At 44.4% G+C, this 25,801-nt stretch overlaps 1 protein-coding gene across 2 annotated transcripts in view; it reads left to right on the forward strand.

The window, feature by feature from the left end:
* Nucleotides 1-3,042: 3,042 nt before the first annotated feature.
* The window catches only part of cop1 (COP1 E3 ubiquitin ligase), a 62,510-nt gene continuing 39,751 nt past the window's right edge, over nucleotides 3,043-25,801 (forward strand). For both annotated transcript variants that reach the window (XM_079531117.1, XM_079531118.1), the window contains exons 1-7: nucleotides 3,043-3,522; nucleotides 5,742-6,083; nucleotides 6,958-7,017; nucleotides 17,428-17,525; nucleotides 21,222-21,286; nucleotides 21,573-21,689; nucleotides 24,588-24,656. In XM_079531117.1, the coding sequence (XP_079387243.1) occupies nucleotides 3,449-3,522; nucleotides 5,742-6,083; nucleotides 6,958-7,017; nucleotides 17,428-17,525; nucleotides 21,222-21,286; nucleotides 21,573-21,689; nucleotides 24,588-24,656 (825 nt within the window). In that variant the 5' untranslated portion in view covers nucleotides 3,043-3,448. The remainder of the gene's footprint in view (nucleotides 3,523-5,741; nucleotides 6,084-6,957; nucleotides 7,018-17,427; nucleotides 17,526-21,221; nucleotides 21,287-21,572; nucleotides 21,690-24,587; nucleotides 24,657-25,801) is intronic.

Below are 25,801 nucleotides of genomic sequence, written 5' to 3' on the forward strand. Positions count from 1 at the left end.
GCTGTTAATGACACGCGTGTCACTCCTGTTTGTTCTACCAGGCTGTTAATGACACGCGTGTCATTCCTGTTTTGTTTTACCAGGCTGTTAATGACACGCGTGTCATTCCTGTTTGTTTTACCTGGCTGTTAATGACACGCGTGTCATTCCTGTTTGTTTTACCAGGCTGTTAATGACACGCGTGTCACTCCTGTTTGTTTTACCTGGCTGTTAATGACACGCGTGTCATTCCTGTTTGTTTTACCTGGCTGTTAATGACACGCGTGTCATTCCTGTTTGTTTTACCTGGCTGTTAATGACACGCGTGTCATTCCTGTTTGTTTTACCTGGCTGTTAATGACACGCGTGTCATTCCTGTTTGTTTTACCAGGCTGTTAATGACACGCGTGTCATTCCTGTTTGTTTTACCAGGCTGTTAATGACACGCGTGTCATTCCTGTTTGTTTTACCAGGCTGTTAATGACACGCGTGTCATTCCTGTTTGTTTTACCAGGCTGTTAATGACACGCGTGTCATTCCTGTTTGTTTTACCTGGCTGTTAATGACACGCGTGTCATTCCTGTTTGTTTTACCTGGCTGTTAATGACACGCGTGTCATTCCTGTTTGTTTTACCTGGCTGTTAATGACACGCGTGTCATTCCTGTTTGTTTTACCTGGCTGTTAATGACACGCGTGTCATTCCTGTTTGTTTTACCTGGCTGTTAATGACACGCGTGTCATTCCTGTTTTTGTAACCCATTTAGGCCCGACGTCGAAATTTAAAAAATGTCTTCTAAATCCTGACAGTTTTCTGAAAAAGCTATGTTTCTATGTCAAGTCGATTTTACAAAAATAGCAGACCTACAAGCTCGTAGCGCGCCACTCGGTGGCGCGCTACGAGCTTGTAGATCTGCTATTTTTCAATAGCTAAAGCATAACATAATGCTAACACCAAAATGGGTTTTAACTCTAGGCCTATATATAATTTTCTCTCTTTTTTTTTGCATAGAAGTGTATATTTGTACGTCTTTAAATGTTCTGATGAATTGAAAAGAGAGGACCCTGATGTAAAACAAGTCTTAGTGCTTTTTCTGGTTTTATTCTAGTAGCAGATTTTGTATTGACCTGTAGGTCTACTTTTGTTGGAACTGTACCTATTCTACAAAAAAGGTTATTACATTTTTCAATCAATCAATCATTCAATCAATCAAAGTACTCTACAAGTAGAAATCCTGCATTCAAAATGTATTTGAGTAAAATACAGAAGTATTGGCATCAGCCAATCAACATAATAATCAACATAATAATCCGGTGATGACATGATGGTTGAAACCTTAGTACATTCGTCTCAGCAGCAGTAGTAGTCAGCAGTGTTGCCATGTCTGCTTATTATAAGCTACTTTGGGCTTGTTTTTCTCCAAGGTTGCTTGTAAATATTGATAGTTGTTTTGGGGTTTTTTATGGGCTTGTTTCTAAAGTGTAGTGTAGTTGCTTATTTGTGCTGGCTTCCTAATGTTGTTAACTTTAAACCAATATGGTTCTCAAACATCCAGGACCCCTCTCAAATTAAGTTAAAGTTAAATTCAAAACATTGTCTGTAGCTTTATTGGCATTAAGAAAACATAGGCCTACATTTACATTGCCAAAGCACGTGTCAAAATATAACAAAACAGTTGAAAACGGGGAGAGTAGGTAGGCTATATAATATATTAGCCTACAGATGTACCCCTCCAACTGTCATTGTGGCAGAGTAGCTCTGGTCCAAGCTAAGCTGAGCATTGTGTAGCATTTTTTTTTAAAAATGTTGTAGTCATTTTGGGACAAAAATAGCAGCATTTTTAGCAAACTATTTAAATAGTATACAAAAAAAGCTTCAGCTGTTACTCACCTGTTACTGTTACATTGTTTTTGATGAATTGAACAAGGTGGACCCTCTTGTAAACAAGTGTAATGCTTTATTGGGTCGTCCACTCACAGTTAACAGTCTTTGTATTGAGTTGTGCTTGAATTGTAGGCCCTACTGTAATTCTGCAAACTGTTAATAAATATTTCAATCAATCAATTACGTGTTACAATGTTTAATAGAATGAAGAAAATGTCAACACTCAATATATGTCATTTTCACATGATTTTATTTACAACATAGGCCTATATATATGATATCATGTGAAAAAGGACATATTGAGTGCTGGCATTTTCTTCATTCTATTGATTTATTTTCTCTAACCTGGAGTGTTGCGGGTTGTAATGTCTGCTTCTCTTCACTGTCACAATGTTTCACTGTGTTAGTTACAATGTTTCAAACATTTAAAGCGTCTATAAAAAAAGCGTTATTCTTCTGGGATTGTTTGTTGCCATTATGTTTTCATTGAAAGCCTGCATGGTGGTGACGCCGAGGTTAGTTTTTCATACACCACCCTGGGACGGTGTTTAGTGTATTTCTCTCACGGTGTCTGGCAACACATGGCACTAGCAGCCAGGCAGCCAGCAGGGTTGCCAAGTCTGCTTATTTCCCGCGACTTATGTCTTGTTTTTTTCCCCAGAGATCCTTTTCTTTTCTTTATAGGCTAATTATTAGTATAATAAATGACCAAAACATTAATTATCATAGACATATGTAGTATTTATAATGATAAATGCATCAAATCTTTTTATTAGGATTATATGGTCATATTATTGGGTTTGTTTTGGCTCCTTTTGCTTTTATTTTCTTTATATGCTAATTATTAGTATAATAAATGTCCAAAAACATTAATTATCATAGACATATATAGTATTTATAATGATAAATGCATCAAATCTTTTTATTAGGATTATATGGTCATATTATTGGGTTTGTTTTGGCTCCTTTTGCTTTTATTTTCTTTATATGCTAATTATTAGTATAATAAATGTCCAAAAACATTAATTATCATAGACATATATAGTATTTATAATGATAAATGCATCAACTATTTTTATTAGGATTATATGGTCATATTATTGGGTTTGTTTTGGCTTGTTTTTGGAGGTGGGTGGTTGGCTTATTTCTCTCACGAGAGTTGGCAACACTGGCAGCCCAGTAGTAGTAGCTAGCTGTGTAGCTAACCTAAGCTAGCTCCGTCGGGTGAGCAGCTAATCCCTCAACCACCACAACAACCACAACAACAACAAACACAGCCGCAATTTCTTCATGTCGTGCCTCTGCTTCTCCTCTCCGGCCATGTTGTTGTAACACAGACACGCTCACAGCCGAGGAGGGACGCGAGGCGACGGATTAAAAACACAACACTGTCCGCCGACCTGTCCTGTCTGGAGGAGGATGTGTTAGCACGGTTAGCTAGCTACCCCAGCTAGCTAGCTCGCATCTAGCTAAGCTAACGTCGTTCCAGTACTACAGAGACCCCCGAGGTCGTCCGGATGCTTTGATTAAGAACATAAACGACATCACAGAGTGTTATTAGTGTTGTTATTGTTGGTTGTTGGATCATGTCGGGTAACAACCGGCCGCCCTCGCAGGGTGCCAGCTCGGTGCCCAGCACCAGCAACAACACCACTGCCAGGTACATGTTTTGATTTCTAAATTCTGTAACTGTTTATAAATCAGTGGTTCTCATTAACCAGTGGTCCTTCCAGGTGGTCCCCAGCAGCTAACTGATGGGAGAGTTGGTAAACCAAATGGACCCCCTTATGTAGATCTTTAACTCTTGAGAGTGTAACATGGAACCAAATAATGGACCCCTGTCCTGAGAGTTAAATTATTGTTAAACATCTGCATTAGCCCAAACATTTAGACTCTCGTAGAGGTTTTTTTCGATTGCTACATCTGCATCTGCATTACTTAAAGTCTACACAATTAGAGGATGTTGAAGAATTGTTATTTTGATCAACGTTTTGCCTGTTGTCTCTCCTAAATGGTATCGACATCAATACAGCATGGAATTGTGGACACATCTTGTCCAACAATAAAATAAATATTCTAAATTGTGGGTCCGAGAGGCTGAATCTCATCAGATGGTGGTCCGTGGCTCAAATGCAGAATAAATAATGGACCTTGATATTGAAAGGGTTTGAAACCACTGTTTTATATGATCTTTTTTTAATTGTTTTTGCATACTGCATATTTATGTCATTAATGTTCTGATGAATTGAGTAAGAAGGACCCCAATGGAAACAAGCCTTATGGTGCGTTCACACGGGCAGACACAAAGACGCAAAGTGTGGAGCAGCTACATGCATCTTTGCATCGTCACGTTGCTGGCTAGCCCGTCTCCGGACCCCCCGGGTTGAGCTCCTTTGGACCTACCGCGTAGGGTCCGGTATCACCGGCTTCAAGCGACACGGGATGCAATCTGATTTACCCTGACTTACCCCTCTGCTGCGGTGTGGGTGTCACGCTGACATATTCAAAAAGAAGCATATGAACGCTATAGGAGACAACGAACCTTCTGACCCCCCCCGCGAACGGCTCAGAAGCCGTTAAGTATTTTTAATGTTTGTACGACCGTTTTGGCAGCTCTGAAATTCTCTCTTCGGTCCCTCCTTGTTGACATCTCGGTTGGCTAGCTGCGCCTACGAGGCGCGTAGGGAGGCGCAGCTAGCCAACCGAGAGGCTGGAGGCGGTACAATGGGATGTCAACAAGAGAGAATTTCAGAGCTGCCAAAACGGTCGTACAAACATTAAAAATACTTAACGGCTTCTGAGCCGTTCGCGGGGGGGGTCAGAAGGTTCGTTGTCTCCTATAGCGTTCATATGCTTCTTTTTGAATATGTCAGCGTGACACCCACACCGCAGCAGAGGGGTAAGTCAGGGTAAATCAGATTGCATCCCATGTCGCTTGAAGCCGGTGATACCGGACCCTACGCGGTAGGTCCAAAGGAGCTCAACCCGGGGGGTCCGGAGACGGGCTAGTTGCTGGCTTCCATTGACAATGAATGGTAGACTGTATCTTTGCATCGTCACGTCGCTGGCTTCCATTGACAATGATTGGTAGACTGTGGCTCAAGAGGTAGAGCAGGTCGTCCAATGATCCATGGGTCGGCGGTTCGAATCCCGGCTCCTCCTGGCTACATGTCGAAGTGTCCTTGGGCAAGACACTGAACCCCAAATTGCTCCCGATGTGCTGGTTGGTGCCTTGCATGGCTTCCGCCGCAATCGGTGTATGAATGTGTGTGTGAATGGGTGAATGTGCAATGGGTGAATGTAATGCACAATCTATGTAAAGCGCCTTGGATAAAGGCGCTATATAAATGCACCATTTACCATTTACTGTATCTTTGCATCGCCATGTCGCTGGCTTCCATTGACAATGATTGGTAGACTGTATCTTTGCATCGCCATGTCGCTGCCTTCCGTAATATTGAATCACGCCTCCTCCTATGCCTGTGCTTCAAACTGTTAATCCATTTTGGGCGGGAACCCCTTTTGGTGTTTTAAGCATTATGTTGTACTTTAGCTGTTGAAAAATAGCAGATCTACAAGCGCTACGAGCTTGTAGGTCTGCTATTTTTGAAAAATCGTGAAAATGTGGCGCAAATCTTTGAATATATTCTTTCAGAGCGAACGTTTTAAACTCAAGTCTTTGCTTCTGGGGGGGGGTCCCTGGAACTACATATTTTCAGATGGAGGTCGGTGGCCAAATACATAGATTTTTGGGTGTCCTTGACATGAAATATTGAGCACCGTGACAACATGGGTATTTCAGAAAACTGTCATGATTTAGAAGTCATTTTTTTAAATTTCGATGTCAGGCCTAACGTTTTCCATCACTCTCTCTCTCAGCTCCAATGGTAGCAGCGGTGCTGCCGGTGGGACGACCGGCAGCAATGGCACCGGGAACAACAACGGCAGTGCCAACGTGGTGCCCTCCTCTCGGACGGTGGCAGCGGTCGAGCCGGGCAGCGGCGCCGGTGGTGGCGTGTCGTCGGTGCCCACCGCCTCCCTGGCCCCCGTGCAGAGCTCCAGAGGCAGCGGCCTGGCGTCGCTGAGCAGACCCTCCGCCGCGTCGTCCTCGTCGTCGTCCTCCTCGTCCGGGGTCCTGAGCAGGAAGAGACCCCTCCATCAGGCCCCGCTGTACAACGGCCTGCTCAACTCCTACGAGGACAAGAGCAACGACTTTGTCTGGTGAGGATATGGAGACGTGTCTGATCTGAGAGAGGGTACACGTGTGGGACCAAATTTGACTGAGACTGCCATTGAATTTTTGTTTTTTCATGTCATGAAAGCAAGGGATCATAGCTTCAATATTGGTTGTTCAGTTTGACCCACCAGTTTTGGAGATATGGCTTATAGAGTAATGTCTTGCAGAAAACAGCGAGTTGAGAAAACAGGCTTGAAAGGTTCACTTCTGTGGTCTCTAACATTACACCTAGCTACATGTTTAAGCATTTATTTCATATTTACATTTCAGCTCTGACACTTATTTCAGACATGCTCTAGTATGTGAAGAGTCTGCCTGTGCTATTTTGAAAAAAGAAAAAAAGTTTTTCTCTGGTGAAAAGCTGGAATTTGCGCGATGGTAGTCTCTCAGTCAAATCTGGTCACAAATGGTCACGTAAAGCAGTGGTTTTCAACCTTTTTTTTCCATATCAAGGTCCATTTTCTATTCGGCATTTGAGCCGCGGACCAGCAGTTTGGTGAGATTTAGCCTATAATCAGAGCTGGAATATGTTATTGTCGTCGGATAAGATTGTGTCCACATACCATGCTGTATTGATGATGGTACCATAGGATGAGATAATTGTGTATCATTTTACACTCAAGAGTTAAAGATCTATAAGGGTCCATTTTGCTTATCAACTCTCCATCATTTAGCTGGGGACCACCTGGCTGGAATCCCGTCAAGGTCTTGACTTACTCTTTCGTATCTGTTCAAAATCAATAAAATACATCTACGATAGTCTTGATCCAAGTCTACCCTCGCAGAGTTACACATGGATAAAGATCAAAGATCAAGAACATTATTATAACATGGTTTTCTTTCTATCCTGTTTTCTAGTCCCATCTGTTTCGAGATGATAGAAGAGGCTCATATGACCAAGTGCGGACACAGTTTCTGGTAAGTGCCACTTGACTTGCTAGCATGTCTTTGCTTTACTGTTTTTTTAAAGGTATATTCAGTGATTTGACTTAATTCAAATATCACTTATTTTTTCTTTTTTTCTGGATAATCCTCCCTACTATAGAGTGTGCTGACCATATAAGGAGTTCCTCCCTGTCCCCAGTGAGCCCCTGGGGTCAAAAAACCCTAGTTTCAGTTTTGGTGGCGGGTGGCAAAGCCTTCATCCAATCAGTATGAGAAGGGCCTTCCTCCAATCATGACCGAGTGGGGGTGGGCCTTGGTGCACATGCTGTTGGCCTGTTGCACTTCCCCCCCACTGTAGAGCGTGCATGTGCACATTTTGTTACCGGGGCGGACTGGGTGGTTTTCCAAATCACCCAAATCACTGAATGCTCCTTTAACCCATTTTGGGCTTTTGGTTTTAGCATTATGTTATGCTTTAACTATTGAAAAATTGCAGATCTACAAGCTCATAGCGCGCCACCGAGTGGCACGCTACAAGCTTGTAGGTCTGTTATTTTTGAAAAACCGAAGAACCACTGACATAGAAACATAGCTTTTTCAGAAAACTGTCAGGATTTAGAAGACATTTTTAGAATCTGATCTCAGGTCAAAATGGGTTAAGAGGCCTTGATTTAAAACCCAGTAGTGGTGGACTGGTTGTCCTGGCAGCAGTGGGTGGGCCTTGCAGCAGTGGGTGGGCCTTGCAGCAGTGGGTGGGCCTTGCAGCAGTGGGTGGGCGGGGGGGGGCTTGTTTTACAGGCGACTGGATTAAGGTTGGTGAGGGGTCCGTTAAAACGACCGGATTAAGGTTGGTGAGGGATCCGTTAAAACGACTGGATTAAGGTTGGTGAGGGGTCCGTTAAAACGACCGGATTAAGGTTGGTGAGGGATCCGTTAAAACGACTGGATTAAGGTTGGTGAGGGGTCCGTTTTCCGTTAAAACGACCAGATTAAGGTTGGTGAGGGGTCCGTTAAAACGACCGGATTAAGGTTGGTGAGGGGTCCCTTAAAACGACCGGATTAATGTTGGTGAGGGGTCCGTTAAAACGACCGTATTAAGGTTGGTGAGGGGTCCGTTAAAACGACCGGATTAAGGTTGGTGAGGGGTCCGTTAAAACGACCGGATTAAGGTTGGTGAGGGGTCCGTTAAAACGACCGGATTAATGTTGGTGAGGGGTCCGTTAAAAAGACCGGATTAAGGTTGGTGAGGGGTCCGTTAAAACGACCGGATTAAGGTTGGTGAGGGATCCGTTAAAACGACCGGATTAAGGTTGGTGAGGGGTCCGTTAAAACGACCGGATTAAGGTTGGTGAGGGGTCCGTTAAAAGGACCGGATTAAGGTTGGTGAGGGGTCCGTTAAAAGGACCGGATTAAGGTTGGTGAGGGGTCCGTTAAAACGACCGGATTAAGGTTGGTGAGGGGTCCGTTAAAACGACCGGATTAAGGTTGGTGAGGGGTCCGTTAAAACGACCGGATTAAGGTTGGTGAGGGGTCCGTTAAAACGACCGGATTAAGGTTGGTGAGGGGTCCGTTAAAACGACCGGATTAAGGTTGGTGAGGGATCCGTTAAAACGTTGGGATGTTATCACTGACTGACAGTCAGAGCGATTGAGTGATACTGACAAGCCAGTGGCAGAGGAGACCAAACAGACGTGCACATCTATAACCCAATAGGCTGGGGGTCACATCTATAACCCAATAGGCTGGGTGATCACATCTATAACCCAATAGGCTGGGTGTCACATCTATAACCCCATAGGCTGGGTGTCACATCTATAACCCAATAGGCTGGGGGTCACATCTATAACCCAATAGGCTGGGTGTCTGATCACATCTATAACCCAACAGGCTGGGTGTCACATCTATAACCCAATAGGCTGGGTGTCACATCTATAACCCAATAGGCTGGGTGTCACATCTATAACCCAATAGGCTGGGTGTCGGATCACATCTATAACCCAATAGGCTGGGTGTCACATCTATAACCCCATAGGCTGGGTGTCACATCTATAACCCCATAGGCTGGGTGTCACATCTATAACCCAATAGGCTGGGTGTCACATCTATAACCCAATAGGCTGGGTGTCGGATCACATCTATAACCCCATAGGCTGGGTGTCACATCTATAACCCACTAGGCTGGGTGTCACATCTATAACCCAATAGGCCGGGTGTCACATCTATAACCCAATAGGCTGGGTGATCACATCTATAACCCACTAGGCTGGGTGATCACATCTATAACCCAATAGGCCGGGTGTCACATCTATAACCCAATAGGCCGGGTGTCACATCTATAACCCAATAGGCTGGGTGTCAGATCTATAACCCAATAGGCTGGGTGATCACATCTATAACCCAATAGGCTGGGTGTCACATCTATAACCCAATAGGCTGGGTGATCACATCTATAACCCAATAGGCCGGGTGTCACATCTATAACCCAATAGGCTGGGTGTCACATCTATAACCCAATAGGCCGGGTGTCACATCTATAACCCAATAGGCTGGGTGATCACATCTATAACCCAATAGGCTGGGTGTCACATCTATAACCCAATAGGCTGGTGTCGGATCACATCTATAACCCAATAGGCTGGGTGTCACATCTATAACCCAATAGACTGGGTGTCACATCTATAACCCAATAGGCTGGTGTCACATCTATAACCCAATAGGCTGGTGTCGGATCACATCTATAACCCAATAGGCTGGGTGTCGGATCACATCTATAACCCAATAGGCTGGGTGTCACATCTATAACCCAATAGGCTGGGTGTCAGATCTATAACCCAATAGGCTGGGTGTCACATCTATAACCCAATAGGCTGGGTGTCACATCTATAACCCAATAGACTGGGTGTCACATCTATAACCCAATAGGCTGGGTGTCACATCTATAACCCAATAGGCCGGGTGTCACATCTATAACCCAATAGGCTGGGTGTCACATCTATAACCCAATAGGCTGGTGTCACATCTATAACCCACTAGGCTGGGTGTCTGATCACATCTATAACCCACTAGGCTGGGTGTCTGATCACATCTATAACCCAACAGGCTGGGTGTCACATCTATAACCCTATAGGCTGGGTGTCACATCTATAACCCCAATAGACTGGGTGTCACATCTATAACCCCAATAGACTGGGTGTCACATCTATAACCCAACAGGCTGGGTGTCACATCTATAACCCTATAGGCTGGGTGTCACATCTATAACCCAATAGGCTGGGTGTCACATCTATAACCCAATAGGCTGGGTGTCACATCTATAACCCAATAGGCTGGGTGTCACATCTATAACCCAATAGGCTGGGTGTCACATCTATAACCCAATAGGCTGGTGTCACATCTATAACCCAATAGGCTAGGTGTCACATCTATAACCCAATAGGCTGGGTGATCACATCTATAACCCAATAGGCCGGGTGTCACATCTATAACCCAATAGGCTGGTGTCACATCTATAACCCAATAGGCTGGGTGTCACATCTATAACCCAATAGGCTGGTGTCACATCTATAACCCTATAGGCTGGGTGTCACATCTATAACCCAATAGGCCGGGTGTCACATCTATAACCCAATAGGCTGGTGTCACATCTATAACCCTATAGGCTGGGTGTCACATCTATAACCCACTAGGCTGGGTGTCACATCTATAACCCAATAGGCTGGGTGTCACATCTATAACCCAATAGGCTGGGTGTCACATCTATAACCCAATAGGCTGGTGTCACATCTATAACCCAATAGACTGGGTGTCACATCTATAACCCAATAGGCTGGGTGTCACATCTATAACCCAATAGGCTGGGTGATCACATCTATAACCCAATAGGCTGGGTGTCACATCTATAACCCAATAGGCTGGGTGATCACATCTATAACCCAATAGGCTGGGTGTCACATCTATAACCCAATAGGCTGGGTGTCACATCTATAACCCAATAGGCTGGGTGATCACATCTATAACCCAATAGGCTGGGTGTCACATCTATAACCCAATAGGCTGGGTGTCACATCTATAACCCAATAGGCTGGGTGTCACATCTATAACCCTATAGGCTGGGTGTCACATCTATAACCCAATAGGCCGGGTGTCACATCTATAACCCTATAGGCTGGGTGTCACATCTATAACCCAATAGGCCGGGTGTCACATCTATAACCCAATAGGCTAGGTGTCACATCTATAACCCAATAGGCTGGGTGATCACATCTATAACCCAATAGGCCGGGTGTCACATCTATAACCCAATAGGCTGGTGTCACATCTATAACCCAATAGGCTGGGTGTCACATCTATAACCCAATAGGCCGGGTGTCACATCTATAACCCAATAGGCTGGTGTCACATCTATAACCCACTAGGCTGGGTGTCACATCTATAACCCAATAGGCCGGGTGTCACATCTATAACCCAATAGGCTGGTGTCACATCTATAACCCTATAGGCTGGGTGTCACATCTATAACCCACTAGGCTGGTGTCACATCTATAACCCAATAGGCTGGTGTCACATCTATAACCCACTAGGCTGGTGTCACATCTATAACCCAATAGGCTGGGTGTCACATCTATAACCCTATAGGCTGGGTGTCACATCTATAACCCTATAGGCTGGGTGTCACATCTATAACCCAATAGGCTGGGTGTCACATCTATAACCCTATAGGCTGGGTGTCACATCTATAACCCAATAGGCTGGTGTCACATCTATAACCCAATAGGCTGGTGTCACATCTATAACCCAATAGGCTGGTGTCACATCTATAACCCAATAGGCTGGTGTCACATCTATAACCCAATAGGCTGGGTGTCGGATCACATCTATAACCCAATAGGCTGGGTGTCACATCTATAACCCAATAGGCTGGTGTCACATCTATAACCCAATAGGCTGGTGTCACATCTATAACCCAATAGGCTGGGTGTCACATCTATAACCCAATAGGCTGGTGTCACATCTATAACCCAATAGGCTGGTGTCACATCTATAACCCAATAGGCTGGTGTCACATCTATAACCCAATAGGCTGGGTGTCGGATCACATCTATAACCCAATAGGCTGGGGGTCACATCTATAACCCAATAGGCTGGGTGTCACATCTATAACCCAATAGGCTGGGTGTCACATCTATAACCCAATAGGCTGGGGGTCACATCTATAACCCAATAGGCTGGGTGTCACATCTATAACCCAATAGGCTGGGGGTCACATCTATAACCCAATAGGCTGGGTGTCACATCTATAACCCAATAGGCTGGTGTCACATCTATAACCCAATAGGCTGGTGTCACATCTATAACCCAATAGGCTGGGTGATCACATCTATAACCCAATAGGCTGGTGTCGGATCAAGAATAGTGAGGGAAAAAAAGAGTCTGCACACAAATTTATGCCCCCAGAAATATCTTTATGTGGAAAGATATTTCTGGAAGCATTTGTTTCATTCTTGAACTGATACTGACAGCCAATCACAATCCATCACAATGTACAGTTCAACACATCATAATTCATGGCTCATGAACAGTCCAACATGTTCACCGCAGGGCATAACCAGAACATTTTGGGGCGGGAACCCCTTTTGGTGTTTTAAAGCAATATGTTATACTTTAGCTATTGAAAAATAGCAGATCTACAAGCTCATAGCTACGAGCTTGTAGGTCTGCTATTTTTGAAAGATCGTGAAAATGTGCCTCAAATCTTTGAATATATATTATTACTGAGTGAACATTTTAACTCATCTTTGCTTCTGGGGGAGGTCCCTGGAATAACATATTTTCAGATGGGGGGCGGAGGCATATTACATGTCATTTTTGGGGTCCTTGACATGAAATATTGAGCACCACTGATGCAGAAAAATTTGTATTTCAGAAAACTGTCAGGATTTAGAAGACTTCTTTAAAAATTCCGATGTCAGGCCGAAATGGGCTAGCCTGGGTTCCAGCCTGATTCGCTGCGTTCCGTGGATTTGTATTGTCACTTCGCTGCTCGGTCTGGCCGGCAGGAGGCAGCAGACTCGTATTTCATAACGTCGGCTGTTACGTAGCCATTGCTGCTGATGACGTACGTCACCACTCATCAGCCAGCACCACTCTATCCATGTTTCTCAATGTTGAAAAAATAGTGCCAGTTCGAGATAAAAAACCTACCGGTTAAGCTAGCAGGGGTGCCCGCACTTTTTTGACTTGAGAGCTACTTTCAAAATGACCAGCACAACAAGGTCTACCCACCCAAAAAATATTATATCATTGCTGAAAATAGTTAACCTATTTTGGGCGGGAACCCCATTTTGGTGTTTTAAACATTATGTTATAATTTAGCTATTGAAAAATAGCAGATCTACAAGCTCGTAGCGCGCCACCGAGTGGCGCGCTACGAGCTTGTAGGTCTGCTATTTTTGAAAAATCGTGAAAATATTTATTTCAGAAAACTGGAGGATTTAGAAGATTTTTTTTAAATTTTGAGGTCAGGCCTGAATGGGTTAAAACTTAAAACATGTACCTGAAGGGGCTTTGGAATAGAGGCGCTGGTGTTACATAAGACAAACGCACTTGGAACGGGAAATAGCGGACCGTGGAAATGGAACTGGTACCGTTTTGTTTTGTCTAGCTTTGTAATGCATCTGACGTTTGTGGTGCGCAACACTCTTGAAAACAAAGTATTGCATTGTGGGTTTGAGCCGACAGGCCCCATTTGATGTTAATCAATGAAGTCACCTTAATTCAAGTGGCAGATGCCTTTTTCCTTTTTTAATTATGTATATTTTAGAGCCATGTCATGTGATCTACCTGCAAAGCCTTTCTGATCTACGGGTAGATCACCATCTAACTTTTGTGCAGCCCTGTGCTAGAGCATAACATAGCATAACGTAGCATATGCTAGCTGCTAGAGCATACATGGGCAACTGGCGGCCCGGGGGCCACATGCGGCCCTCACCATCACTTAATGCAGCCCGCAGGTTAATATTCGAACATTGATATATTAATGATTTCTGCTAATTACTAGTATTAAAATGTTGTCTTTTTTATGTCCAATGTATTTATATTTAATTCATAAAGTTAACATAACTATAACTAAATGCATTTGAAATTAAATAAAAGTGTAACTTTTCAGGATTCCAAATGCAATGCCTGATTCCAAATCAAAAATGGAAAAAAATATTCAGTATTTCAATTCAAATTTAGCAAAAATAGCTGATCTACAAGCTCAAAACGCGTCGCAGTGCGACACGTTTTGAGCTTGTAGATCAGCTATTCTTGCTACGACAGTACATTAATATACAATGTGGCCCTCTGGAGTGAGTGTGGAAATATAGTGGCCCTCTCCATCGTCAAAGTTGCCCACCCCTGAGCTAGAGCATAACCGTTCAGGTTCATTATCGCTATAGTTGTTATCATTCTCGGGGCGTAAACAGCCCTCCACATCACTTGCGTGTTGTTATTATGGATTTCTAGTTTCCAACCTACTAGACCACAGCATTGCAATATATTGTATTACTCGGTTTTATGTTGATCAATGATCTTTGGAAAATCTGGTTTTGCTTTGGCTTTGGTGACTCTGTTGGAGGAGAGCATGTGTTGGAATACGCAGGCTGGGGCAACCCGTCTTCGTCAGAGTAACACGCTGTGATGATGGAATGAAAAATAGTTTATTGAAGTGCATAAACGGGCCATATTCAGACTAATGAGTTGTACAGCAGAACGTGTGAATGATATATAGGTGAGGCTGTTTGCACCTTTTTGTGTCGGTGGACAGCTGACATAACTCACATCATCACCTTCTACCAACCAACGCGCTTCACTGTGCGCGTGGCATCATCTTCACTGTGCGCGTGGCATCATCTTCACTGTGCGCGTGGCATCATCTTCACTGTGCGCGTGGCATCATCTTCACTGTGCGCGTGGCATCATCTTCACTGTGCGCGTGGCATCATCTTCACTGTGTGCGTGGCATCATCTTCACTGTGTGCGTGGCATCATCTTCACTGTGTGCGTGGCATCATCTTCACTGTGCGCGTGACATCATCTTCACTGTGCGCGTGGCATCATCTTCACTGTGCGCGTGGCATCATCTTCACTGTGCGCGTGGCATCATCTTCACTGTGCGCGTGGCATCATCTTCACTGTGCGCGTGGCATCATCTTCACTGTGCGCGTGGCATCATCTTCACTGTGCGCGTGGCATCAACGTACCTGGACGTTATGCAGGAACGCCTGCTGAGTGGCATAAAAACGACTTTCTGGCCTTGACAGCCCATATAGATCCAAACAGAAAAGACCTATCGGATTGTATTAAACAACGTTAAACTCACCCACATTGTAGCTTTACAAAAAGCATGTTATGAGCTACTTTTATGTCAATACATTCCATGCAGGTGATTCTTTTTTTTAAAGTTTCAGTGATTGGAAGCGCTCGTTTTCAATAACGCAACATCCTGCTGCCTCCTACATTATGGTAAATTTAGAAACGGGTGTACGTACCACCCGTTGGAGTATGGATGGAAGTGAACAACAGTCCTGCGTACCACCCGTTGGAGTATGTATGGAAGTGAACAACAGTCCTGCGTACCACCCGTTGGAGTATGGATGGAAGTGAACAACAGTCCTGCGTACCACCCGTTGGAGTATGGTAGTGAACAACAGTCCTGCGTACCACCCGTTGGAGTATGGATGGAAGTGAACAACAGTCCTGCGTACCACCCGTTGGAGTATGGAAGTGAACAACAGTCCTGTGTACCACCCGTTGGAGTATGGAAGTGAACAACAGTCCTGCGTACCACCTGTTGGAGTATGGAAGTGAACAACAGTCCTGCGTACCACCCGTTGGAGTATGGAAGTGAACAACAGTCCTGCGTACCACCCGTTGGAGTATGTATGGAAGTGAACAACAGTCCTGCGTACCACCCGTTGGAGTATGGATGGAAGTGAACAACAGTCCTGCGTACCACCCGTTGGAGTATGGATGGAAGTGAACAACAGTCCTGCGTACCACCCGTTGGAGTATGGATGGAAGTGAACAACAGTCCTGCGTACCACCCGTTGGAGTATGGATGGAAGTGAACAACAGTCCTGCGTACCACCCGTTGGAGTATGGAAGTGAACAACAGTCCTGCGTACCACCCGTTGGAGTATGGATGGAAGTGAACAACAGTCCTGCGTACCACCCGTTGGAGTATGGATGGAAGTGAACAACAGTCCTGCGTACCACCCGTTGGAGTATGGATGGAAGTGAACAACAGTCCTGCGTACCACCCGTTGGAGTATGGATGGAAGTGAACAACAGTCCTGCGTACCACCCGTTGGAGTATGGATGGAAGTGAACAACAGTCCTGCGTACCACCCGTTGAAGTATGGATGGAAGTGAACAACAGTCCTGCGTACCACCCGTTGGAGTATGGATGGAAGTGAACAACAGTCCTGCGTACCACCCGTTGGAGTATGGATGGAAGTGAACAACAGTCCTGCGTACCACCCGTTGGAGTATGGATGGTAGTGAACAACAGTCCTGCGTACCACCCGTTGGAGTATGGATGGAAGTGAACAACAGTCCTGCGTACCACCCGTTGGAGTATGGAAGTGAACAACAGTCCTGCGTACCACCCGTTGGAGTATGGAAGTGAACAACAGTCCTGCGTACCACCCGTTGGAGTATGGAAGTGAACAACAGTCCTGCGTACCACCCGTTGGAGTATGGATGGTAGTGAACAACAGTCCTGCGTACCACCCGTTGGAGTATGGAAGTGAACAACAGTCCTGCGTACCACCCGTTGGAGTATGGATGGTAGTGAACAACAGTCCTGCGTACCACCCGTTGGAGTATGTATGGAAGTGAACAACAGTCCTGCGTACCACCCGTTGGAGTATGGATGGAAGTGAACAACAGTCCTGCATAGCGCAAAAACGTCCAAACTCCAACGCTTCCTCAATGCGGCTCAATGTTTTCTCAGTCTAGATTAGGAGGCGTGTCTCGGGGGGAAAGTGATGCATGTGCGTACTCTCTACAGGGAAAGTAGTGTCCTTAACCTCTTGTGAAATCCTGGTGTGTGTGTGTGTGTGTGTGTGTGTGTGTGTGTGTGTGTGTGTGTGTGTGTGTGTGTGTGTGTGTGTGTGTGTGTGTGTGTGTGTGTGTGTGTGTGTGTGTGTGTGTGTGTGTGTGTGTGTGTGTGTGTGTGTGTGTGTGTGTGTGTGTGTGTGTGTGTGTGTGTGTGTGTGTGTGTGTGTGTGTGTGTGTGTGTGTGTGTGTGTGTGTGTGTGTGTGTGGGTGATAATAACATCCCATGCCTCGGTGGTCCCTCTCTGCTGTGTGTGTGATAATAACATCCCATGCCTCGGTGGTCCCTCTCTGCTGTGTGTGTGATAATAACATCCCATGCCTCGTGGTCCCTCTCTGCAGCTTCAAGTGCATCCGTCAGAGTCTGGAGGACAGCAACAGATGTCCCAAGTGCAACTACATCGTGGACAACGTGGATCAGCTGTACCCCAACTTTCTTGGTAGGCACAATTTAGGCATTTAGCAGACGCTCTCAATCCAGAGCAATTTACAGTAAGCAAGAACAACACATGGTAAAATACATCAAATACATATAAATCTAACAGTAGAATATCTATGTCTAATATCTAGAATGTGTCACAAGGTCATGCACATCGTCCAGCACCGCGTGCCCATAGCCTGTGTAGATCCAAACCAATTCAGGGTCTTGGATGGTACCCCAAATGTCTTAAGGCGACATTGGACAAATGGCTTTCCGTTAGCCGAGGTCAGCATATATAGTCCACATCGATGTCCCATTTCAAGTCGGCTTGAATGGTGACCCCCCCAACTTGGTGGGATGAATGTTGTGGTTTCTCCATGAGAGCTCAGCTCTTGTCTTGGTCATGCATGGCTCTTTGTCTGTGGTCTGTCCTCTATCTGTCTGTGGTCTGTCCTCTTGCTGTTTGAGAAATATAACATTGAATACAATTGAAATTGTTTGTTACCACCAGCTTGGGGTATAATCTAGTCTGCTTTAAAAAAGAAGGGAAAAAAAGCACCAGTTTTATATGTCCAAATTGCAGTAGTAGCAAGCTGCTGTAAGCACCATTTGTGTGACTGTTTCTCTGCTTAGTTCATGATTTGCCTCCACGAACACTACTTGAGCTACAGTACAGACACAGCGAATGAGGGTGAAAGACACAATCTGTGCTCAGTTTGCTGTTAGTCGCTGCAGGATAGTTTGATACATTTGCCCTTTTATCACTGTCCACGCTCGCTCACAGTGCTGTGTGTCAGCTAGGTTCCTATATTCGGTATTCGGTATTTTTTACTAGTTGACTAGTTGCCTAGTTTACTAGTCGACTAGTTGTTTAACTAGGCCTACCAATTCAGTATTTTAGCCGTGACGTGAGCGCCCCCTCCAGAGATACTTCCGGGTCCCACTTTTGTGTCGCTTTTGTGTCCCCATAGAGTTATACTGTGTCCCTCAGTCGGACTAAATCTGAGACGAAAACAACCACGAAGCTACTGGTCTCCCAAATCTGTCTGTGACAGGCCGTCTGCCCCACACTAGATACTATCGCCATTTTATTTAATTGTGTCAACTAAATCCTCATTAATGCAAACTAGATTCAACATACTCAACCCTGCACACATTTTTCTATTTTTTATTTTTTTTAAACTGTGTACATTGGTGCAGGGCCGTATCCAGTACTTCACAGATGGGGGGTCCAATTGGTACCGGCCCACATGAAAAAAATCAGGGTATTTCCGGTTATACAGTCGGGTCAAAAACGGGTCTGCACAGCAGAAATAGCCTAGTGCAAATCTTACCTTTTTGATGAGCCTGCTTGCTCACTGGTCATTTTAACTTTTTTCAATATTGGCATATTGCCTATGGTAAATACTAGAGAACAGCGGATGAGCTTTTTTGTCACCCGAATCCGCATGTGCATAATTATAATCCGCCCGTTATCCGACCGCAATTTATTAATTAATCCAATTTATTAATCCGCACCACCCGCAATCCGCTGCGCAGGGAAGCGCCCAGCGTATACAGTATAGCCAATCTACAAGCTCACAACGCGTCGCTGCGACGCGTTGTGAGCTTGTAGATCGGCTATTTATACTACTTGTACAAACAATGTCACTCACCACTCTCTCGACAGTTAACCAATGTTACGTAGTGGTTGTATATATCCATTTCCATGGTAACACGCCGTCCACGTTTTCGCGACGTATTTTCATACAGCATATCCAGCGGTCATCGGCGGCAGGGTAAAGAACTTAATCACTCCCAGTCCCACGCCGAACGTATATTCCTCAATATTAATTTATAATAAATGTAATTGACCCTAATCCACCCTAAACTGCGGTTCACCCGCGGCAACCGCGGCTAAATCCGCCACCCGCTGGTCTATAGTAAATACCATAATAACATCAACACATCAATTAACTTGAACAACCAATGTAAATTTGAAGCTATGATTCCATAACCTGACTCCGCCAGATGGGGCAGCAGAGAGTACACTGGGTTCCCCCCTCCTGCTCCCATCTGGGAACTCTCAGGCAGACTTGATGCCCGGCCACAAAACGGCCTGGCCAATCAGCAGCAGCTAGAAGCTGCTGCTAGAAGCTGCTAGAAGCTGCTGCTGATTGGCCAGGCCTGAGAGAGAGAGAGAGAGAGAGGCGTCTCTCTATCGCACGTTAAAGAGAGAGGGAGAGAGAGAGGGGGGGGGGGGGGTCGCGTTAGCATCAAGCTAAGCGTACGTTCGTTCCATATAAATGACAGATCCACATCGCTCATGGGGCTGCCCATGCCGCATGCGCCTAGTAGATCTGTCGTTAACTTGTATGTGCTTACTGGCGTTCTCTCCCGAAGTTAACATTGTTGTGGTGTTGGGTGCGAGCGGAGAAGCGCGACCACCGGGCGGCCGGCATCTAAACACTGACGTGACAGGCACAGCCAGCCAGAGCAGCGGAGGTGCTTGAAAAAAATAATAAAAAGTAATCACACAGCAGGTAAGGAGGGGGCTGGGGCAGCCCTCACTTCCCCCTCCGAGTCAGCGGCCGCATGGTCCAAGTGCCTGCCCTATTTGAGGCTTTTTTTATTCCTTTTCTCTTCCCCGTGGCCGGCGGCCCAACAAACGGTTCGCGACCGGGCCGTGAGCGGCTCCGCGGGTCCCGGGGGACTGCATTGTTGACTATAACTATAATCTAGCTGATCTTGATGCCTACAAAAACGGGGCATAAACGTGCAGCACTGCGACTGCGTTGATTGCATGCAATGGTCTTTAATCAGAAAATAAACATTGGCAAAAGGGCCTTTCTGTGTGGAGTTTGCATGTTCTCCCCGTGTCCCCTAGGGTAGGTACCCTCACAAAAACATGCAGTAATCCTGGTCTCTAAACTACCTCCCCTGGCCAGCCGGGGCGCCTGATGGAGGGGATAACGTGTTCCTTCCGCACGCTACGTCCAACCAGGGAAACTCCCCCCTGTCAGGTGAAAAGAAGCAGCTTGGACTCCTCATGCATAGAAGGAAGCATGAGGTCAGTCCGCTGCCCCCCCAGGTTGTCAGAGGAAGTGTAGCGCCCAGGAATAATTAGATAATTGACACTGGGTGAAACAATGGGTTGCAAAATAGTGGGCTAAAAAGAAAAGAAACATCGAGGTAGTCGAGGAGTATTAGAAAAGTGTTTTATTAACCCATTTTGGGCGGGAACCCCTTTTGGTGTTTTAAACATTGTTATGATTTAGCTATTGAAAAATAGCAGATCTACAAGCTCATACGAGCTTGTAGGTCTGCTACATTGAAAAATTGTTAAAATGTGGTGCAAATCATTGAATATATATTTCGGAGCGAACATTTTTAACTAAAATATTTGCTTCTGGGGGTGGGGGTCCCTGGAACTACATATTTTGAGATGGGGGTCCGTGGCCCAATAGAGATAATTCTGGGGGTCCTTGACATGAAAAAGGTTGAGCACCACTGACACAGAAACATAGGTTTTTCAGAAAAATGTTAGGATTTAGAAGCCTTTTTTTAATCGACCTCAGTCCAAAATGGGTTAAATGTTACGCTGTGGTGCGTTGTGTTTATGAAGCTGGGGTTTCCAGTCCTGACGGTGTTGTTACTGCCTCGGTTAAACTGACTGACCTCCTTCCTTCCTCCTCTGATCTGGAGCCGTCTGTCCTTTTCCTTCCTTGTGTTCCAGTGAATGAACTGATCCTCAAACAGAAACAGAGGTCCGAGGAGAAGAGGCTCAAGTTGGACCATCCTGTAAGATCCTCGCACGCACACACACACGCACGCACGCACGCACGCGCGCGCACGCACGCACGCACGCACGCACGCACGCACGCACGCGCATGCACACACACTCACACACACACACACACACACAGAAACCTCTAATCTCCATATTCTAACTGCTTGTGTTTTTGAGTGGTGCAACCACTCCAAGGAACAGCAATGTCCGTGTTAACCTATGTGACTATGTGACTATGAGTAGCAGTAGGGGCAAGGTGGCTGTTATCTCTGTTAAAATGGTCTTGTTGTCGTGTAGAACGGCTCCAGATGGCTGTTCCAGGACGTGCTGAGCCCGGACCAGGAGAACCTGGACCTCGCCAACGTCAACCTGATGCTGGAGCTCCTGGTTCAGAAGAAGAAGCAGCTGGAGGCGGTGAGCAAAGGAGACATGACGTCAATCTAATAAAATGCTAAATAATAAATCTAAATGACATAAGTTTAGCCTTTGCATACTGTCTGTAAGGTCTCCAGTTTCAGATTAGAGTCTCTTCAGTCTTTCATTGATTATATGATAGTGATGCACCGAATATTCGGCAGCAGAAAATATTCGGCAGAAAATGGCTAAAAATGCATTTTCGGCCTATTCGGTTTCGGCTTGAATAGGCAGAATATAAAGTGTATGCAATTAATGCATTCAAAAGAGCTGAATAAATGTTTTATGGACCCATAATAGTGATTATTATTTAAGTTAAGTTTTGCCATAACCATTTATTTTGCCATAAATCAGGTAGCTTTAAGGTACGGCCATGACAGCAATGGTAGGAAAAAATATATATAATAATCGAGACATAAGGGCACAGAGCAATGTCCACAGCTCAGTCTAGTCCAATGTCCACAGCTCAGTCTAGTCCAATGTCCACAGCTCAGTCTAGTCCAATGTCCACAGCTCAGTCTAGTCCAATGTCCACAGCTCAGTCTAGTCCAATGTCCACAGCTCAGTCTAGTCCAATGTCCACAGCTCAGTCTAGTCCAATGTCCACAGCTCAGTCTAGTCCAATGTCCACAGCTCAGTCTAGTCCAATGTCCACAGCTCAGTCTAGTCCAATGTCCACAGCTCAGTCTAGTCCAATGTCCACAGCTCAGTCTAGTCCAATGTCCACAGCTCAGTCTAGTCCTGCGGCCAAAATCCTGATTAAGCCTCAAAGTCGACTTATGGACAAAAGACTTCTTCAGTCTGACCTTATTGTATGCTGGAACACCATATCTCCTTCCTGAAGGCAGCAACCTATACTCTCCATACAACACATGCTTAGTATTAGAGGTGATATTCCTTATACTCTCCATACAACACATGCTTAGTATTAGAGGTGATATTCCTTATACTCTCCATACAACACATGCTTAGTATTAGAGGTGATATTCCTTATATTCTCCATACAACACATGCTTAGTATTAGAGGTGATATTCCTTATATTCTCCATACAACACATGCTTAGTATTAGAGGTGATATTCCTTATACTCTCCATACAACACATGCTTAGTATTAGAGGTGATATTCCTTATATTCTCCATACAACACATGCTTAGTATTAGAGGTGATATTCCTTATACTCTCCATACAACACATGCTTAGTATTAGAGGTGATATTCCTTATATTCTCCATACAACACATGCTTAGTATTAGAGGTGATATTCCTTATACTCTCCATACAACACATGCTTAGTATTAGAGGTGATATTCCTTATACTCTCCATACAACACATGCTTAGTATTAGAGGTGATATTCCTTATATTCTCCATACAACACATGCTTAGTATTAGAGGTGATATTCCTTATATTCTCCATACAAAACATGCTTAGTATTAGAGGTGATATTCCTTATACTCTCCATACAACACATGCTTAGTATTAGAGGTGATATTCCTTATATTCTCCATACAAAACATGCTTAGTATTAGAGGTGATATTCCTTATATTCTCCATACAAAACATGCTTAGTATTAGAGGTGATATTCCTTATATTCTCCATACAACACATGCTTAGTATTAGAGGTGATATTCCTTGCTAACCTTAGGATGCTGTTATCATATGTGGATGTATAACTGTTCTGATTTGAACAAATGTTCAGTTGTTGCAGCAGTCGTGACTTTAACCCATTCTGGGCGGGAACCCCTTTTGGTGTTAGCATTATGTTATGCTTTAGCTATTGAAAAATAGCAGATCTACAAGCTCATAGCTTGTAGGTCTGCTATTTTTGAAAAATCAAAGAACGACTGACATAGAAACATAGCTTTTTCATAAAACTGTCAGGATGTAGAAGACATTTTTAGAATCTGATCTCAGGTCAAAATGGGTTAAGACTACAGACAAGCATCCATACCAGGTGGTACTACAGTACTGGAGAACACTCATAATAACAGAAGTCTACTAGCACCGAAGGATCTTAAAACGGCGAAAGGAAATGGATTCTTTGCTTTGTTTTCTTATATCATTACACACTGATTCAATCTGTTGTGCTTTGCTTCCTTTGAGCCTCAAACACAGCAAGACCATCAGCACCTCTGCCAGATGAGCCTCACACAAACACACAGCAAGACCATTAGCACCTCTGCCAGATGCAGTGTGACATTCAGAATAACACTACAATTTAGTTTACGACCCAACACGCCAAAACACAAGGAATCCTTGTAGATAATAATGTATACAATTGTTTTTTATTATGGTAAGCATGTCCAACACTTCCCCCCAGCATGAGAAGTATAATTCGACCCTAAACAGGGACAGATGTTCTACCAAACACTTACCGTTACCCCCACCCCCCCCCCCCCACCCCGAGCACCACTGCTACATAAAATCTAAGAGGAAACCCTGGTTCCAATAGCCATATTTTTGCACGTTAACCCATTCTGACCTGAGATCAGATTCTAAAAATGTCTTCTACATCCTGACAGTTTTCTGAAAAAGCTATGTTTCTATGTCAGTCGTTCTTCGATTTCTTTAAAATAGCAGACCTACAAGCTCGTAGCGCGCCACTCGGTGGCGCGCTATGAGCTTGTAGATCTGCTATTTTTCAATAGCTAAAGCATAACATAATGCTAACACCAAAAGGGGTTCCCGCCCAAAATGGGTTAAACCTTTTTATGTGATCACAGGCCTTTTTCAGACTCCTAACTAAAACAAAACACCCTCTGGCAAATCTTACCACCCAAGCCTGAACCAAAGCCAGGGAAAGCCCTGCCAGAGGTATGGTTTCTCTTACGTTCCTACGTGGTTTTCATTGTGTTCTAATTCTAAAACTGATGGATTGTATTTGTGTCTCCACTAGGAATCCCAGGCAGCCCAGAGACAGATCCTCATGGAGTTCCTCAAAGAAGCCAGGAGGAACAAGAGAGAAGTACGACGGCGTTTGGCCTGTTGTTTGATTGTTTTGACTCTGCGTTTGATTTTTATCAATGTTCAAGATGTTTCACTGTCACATGCACATTGGTAAATAAAATGGTGCATTTATATAGCGCCTTTATCCAAGGCGCTTTCCATAGATTGTGCATTACATTCACACACACATTCATACACCGATGGCGAGGGAATCCATGCAAGGCACCAACCTGCTCATCAGGAGCAATTAGGGGTTCAGAGTCTTGCTCAAGGACACTTCGACACTAACTCTGGGGGAGCCCACAGGGTTTGAACTGGCAACCATGCGGTTACCATCCAGTAGTTTGTAGATTGTAGATGATGGGCTAGTTTCGGTTATTTTAAGATTAGATCATTTGAAGTGGTCAAATCAGCAACATGTTCGGAAGCATCTTCCATAAAATAAACGTAATGGTCTCGGATGTTTCATATAAAAACAGGTGGAAAGCCTCAATCTGTGATCTCCTCACCTGGTTTGCAGTATGTAGAACAGCAGGAACAATATTTATAAAACATCATAATTGTGTTAATTGTTGATTTAATTAGATTATTGGGTCCTAGACCACCATTTGCCGATGTTTTGAGTTGATATTTTGTAAAAAGAAAAAAAGGGTAACATTTATTATCTTAAAAAAAAAATAAGATTTAATAAAAATTAAATTTGTGTTAATTTAACTCGCAAGTAAAAATAAACCGTTTTTTGAATACCGTGGCTATATCTCGGACTTGATGTGGCTACAGCAGGTCTGGTTGATGACAACCATACTTTACAAAACAATCTCTGCTATTGTACTAGGCCTAGTATGAAGGAAAACAACAATCTCTGCTATTGTACTAGGCCTAGTATGAAGGAAAACAACAATCTCTGCTATTGTACTAGGCCTAGTATGAAGGAAAACAACAATCTCTGCTATTGTACTAGGCCTAGTATGAAGGAAAACAGTGGAATGTCCGCACACGATATACTTCTGCTCCCCGTCCCTTTAATTTCAACCTATATATATAAACTATATTTCAACCTATAACCAGCGTTGTTTTCGTCGACTAAAACCAAGACGAAAAATGTTCGTCAACTACCTTTTTTCACTGACGAAAACTACATGGAAACTAAATAAACTAAGCTAT

The sequence above is a fragment of the Electrona antarctica genome, assembly GCF_951216825.1.
Source record: "Electrona antarctica genome assembly, contig: scaffold_211, whole genome shotgun sequence".
NCBI lineage: Eukaryota > Metazoa > Chordata > Actinopteri > Myctophiformes > Myctophidae > Electrona > Electrona antarctica.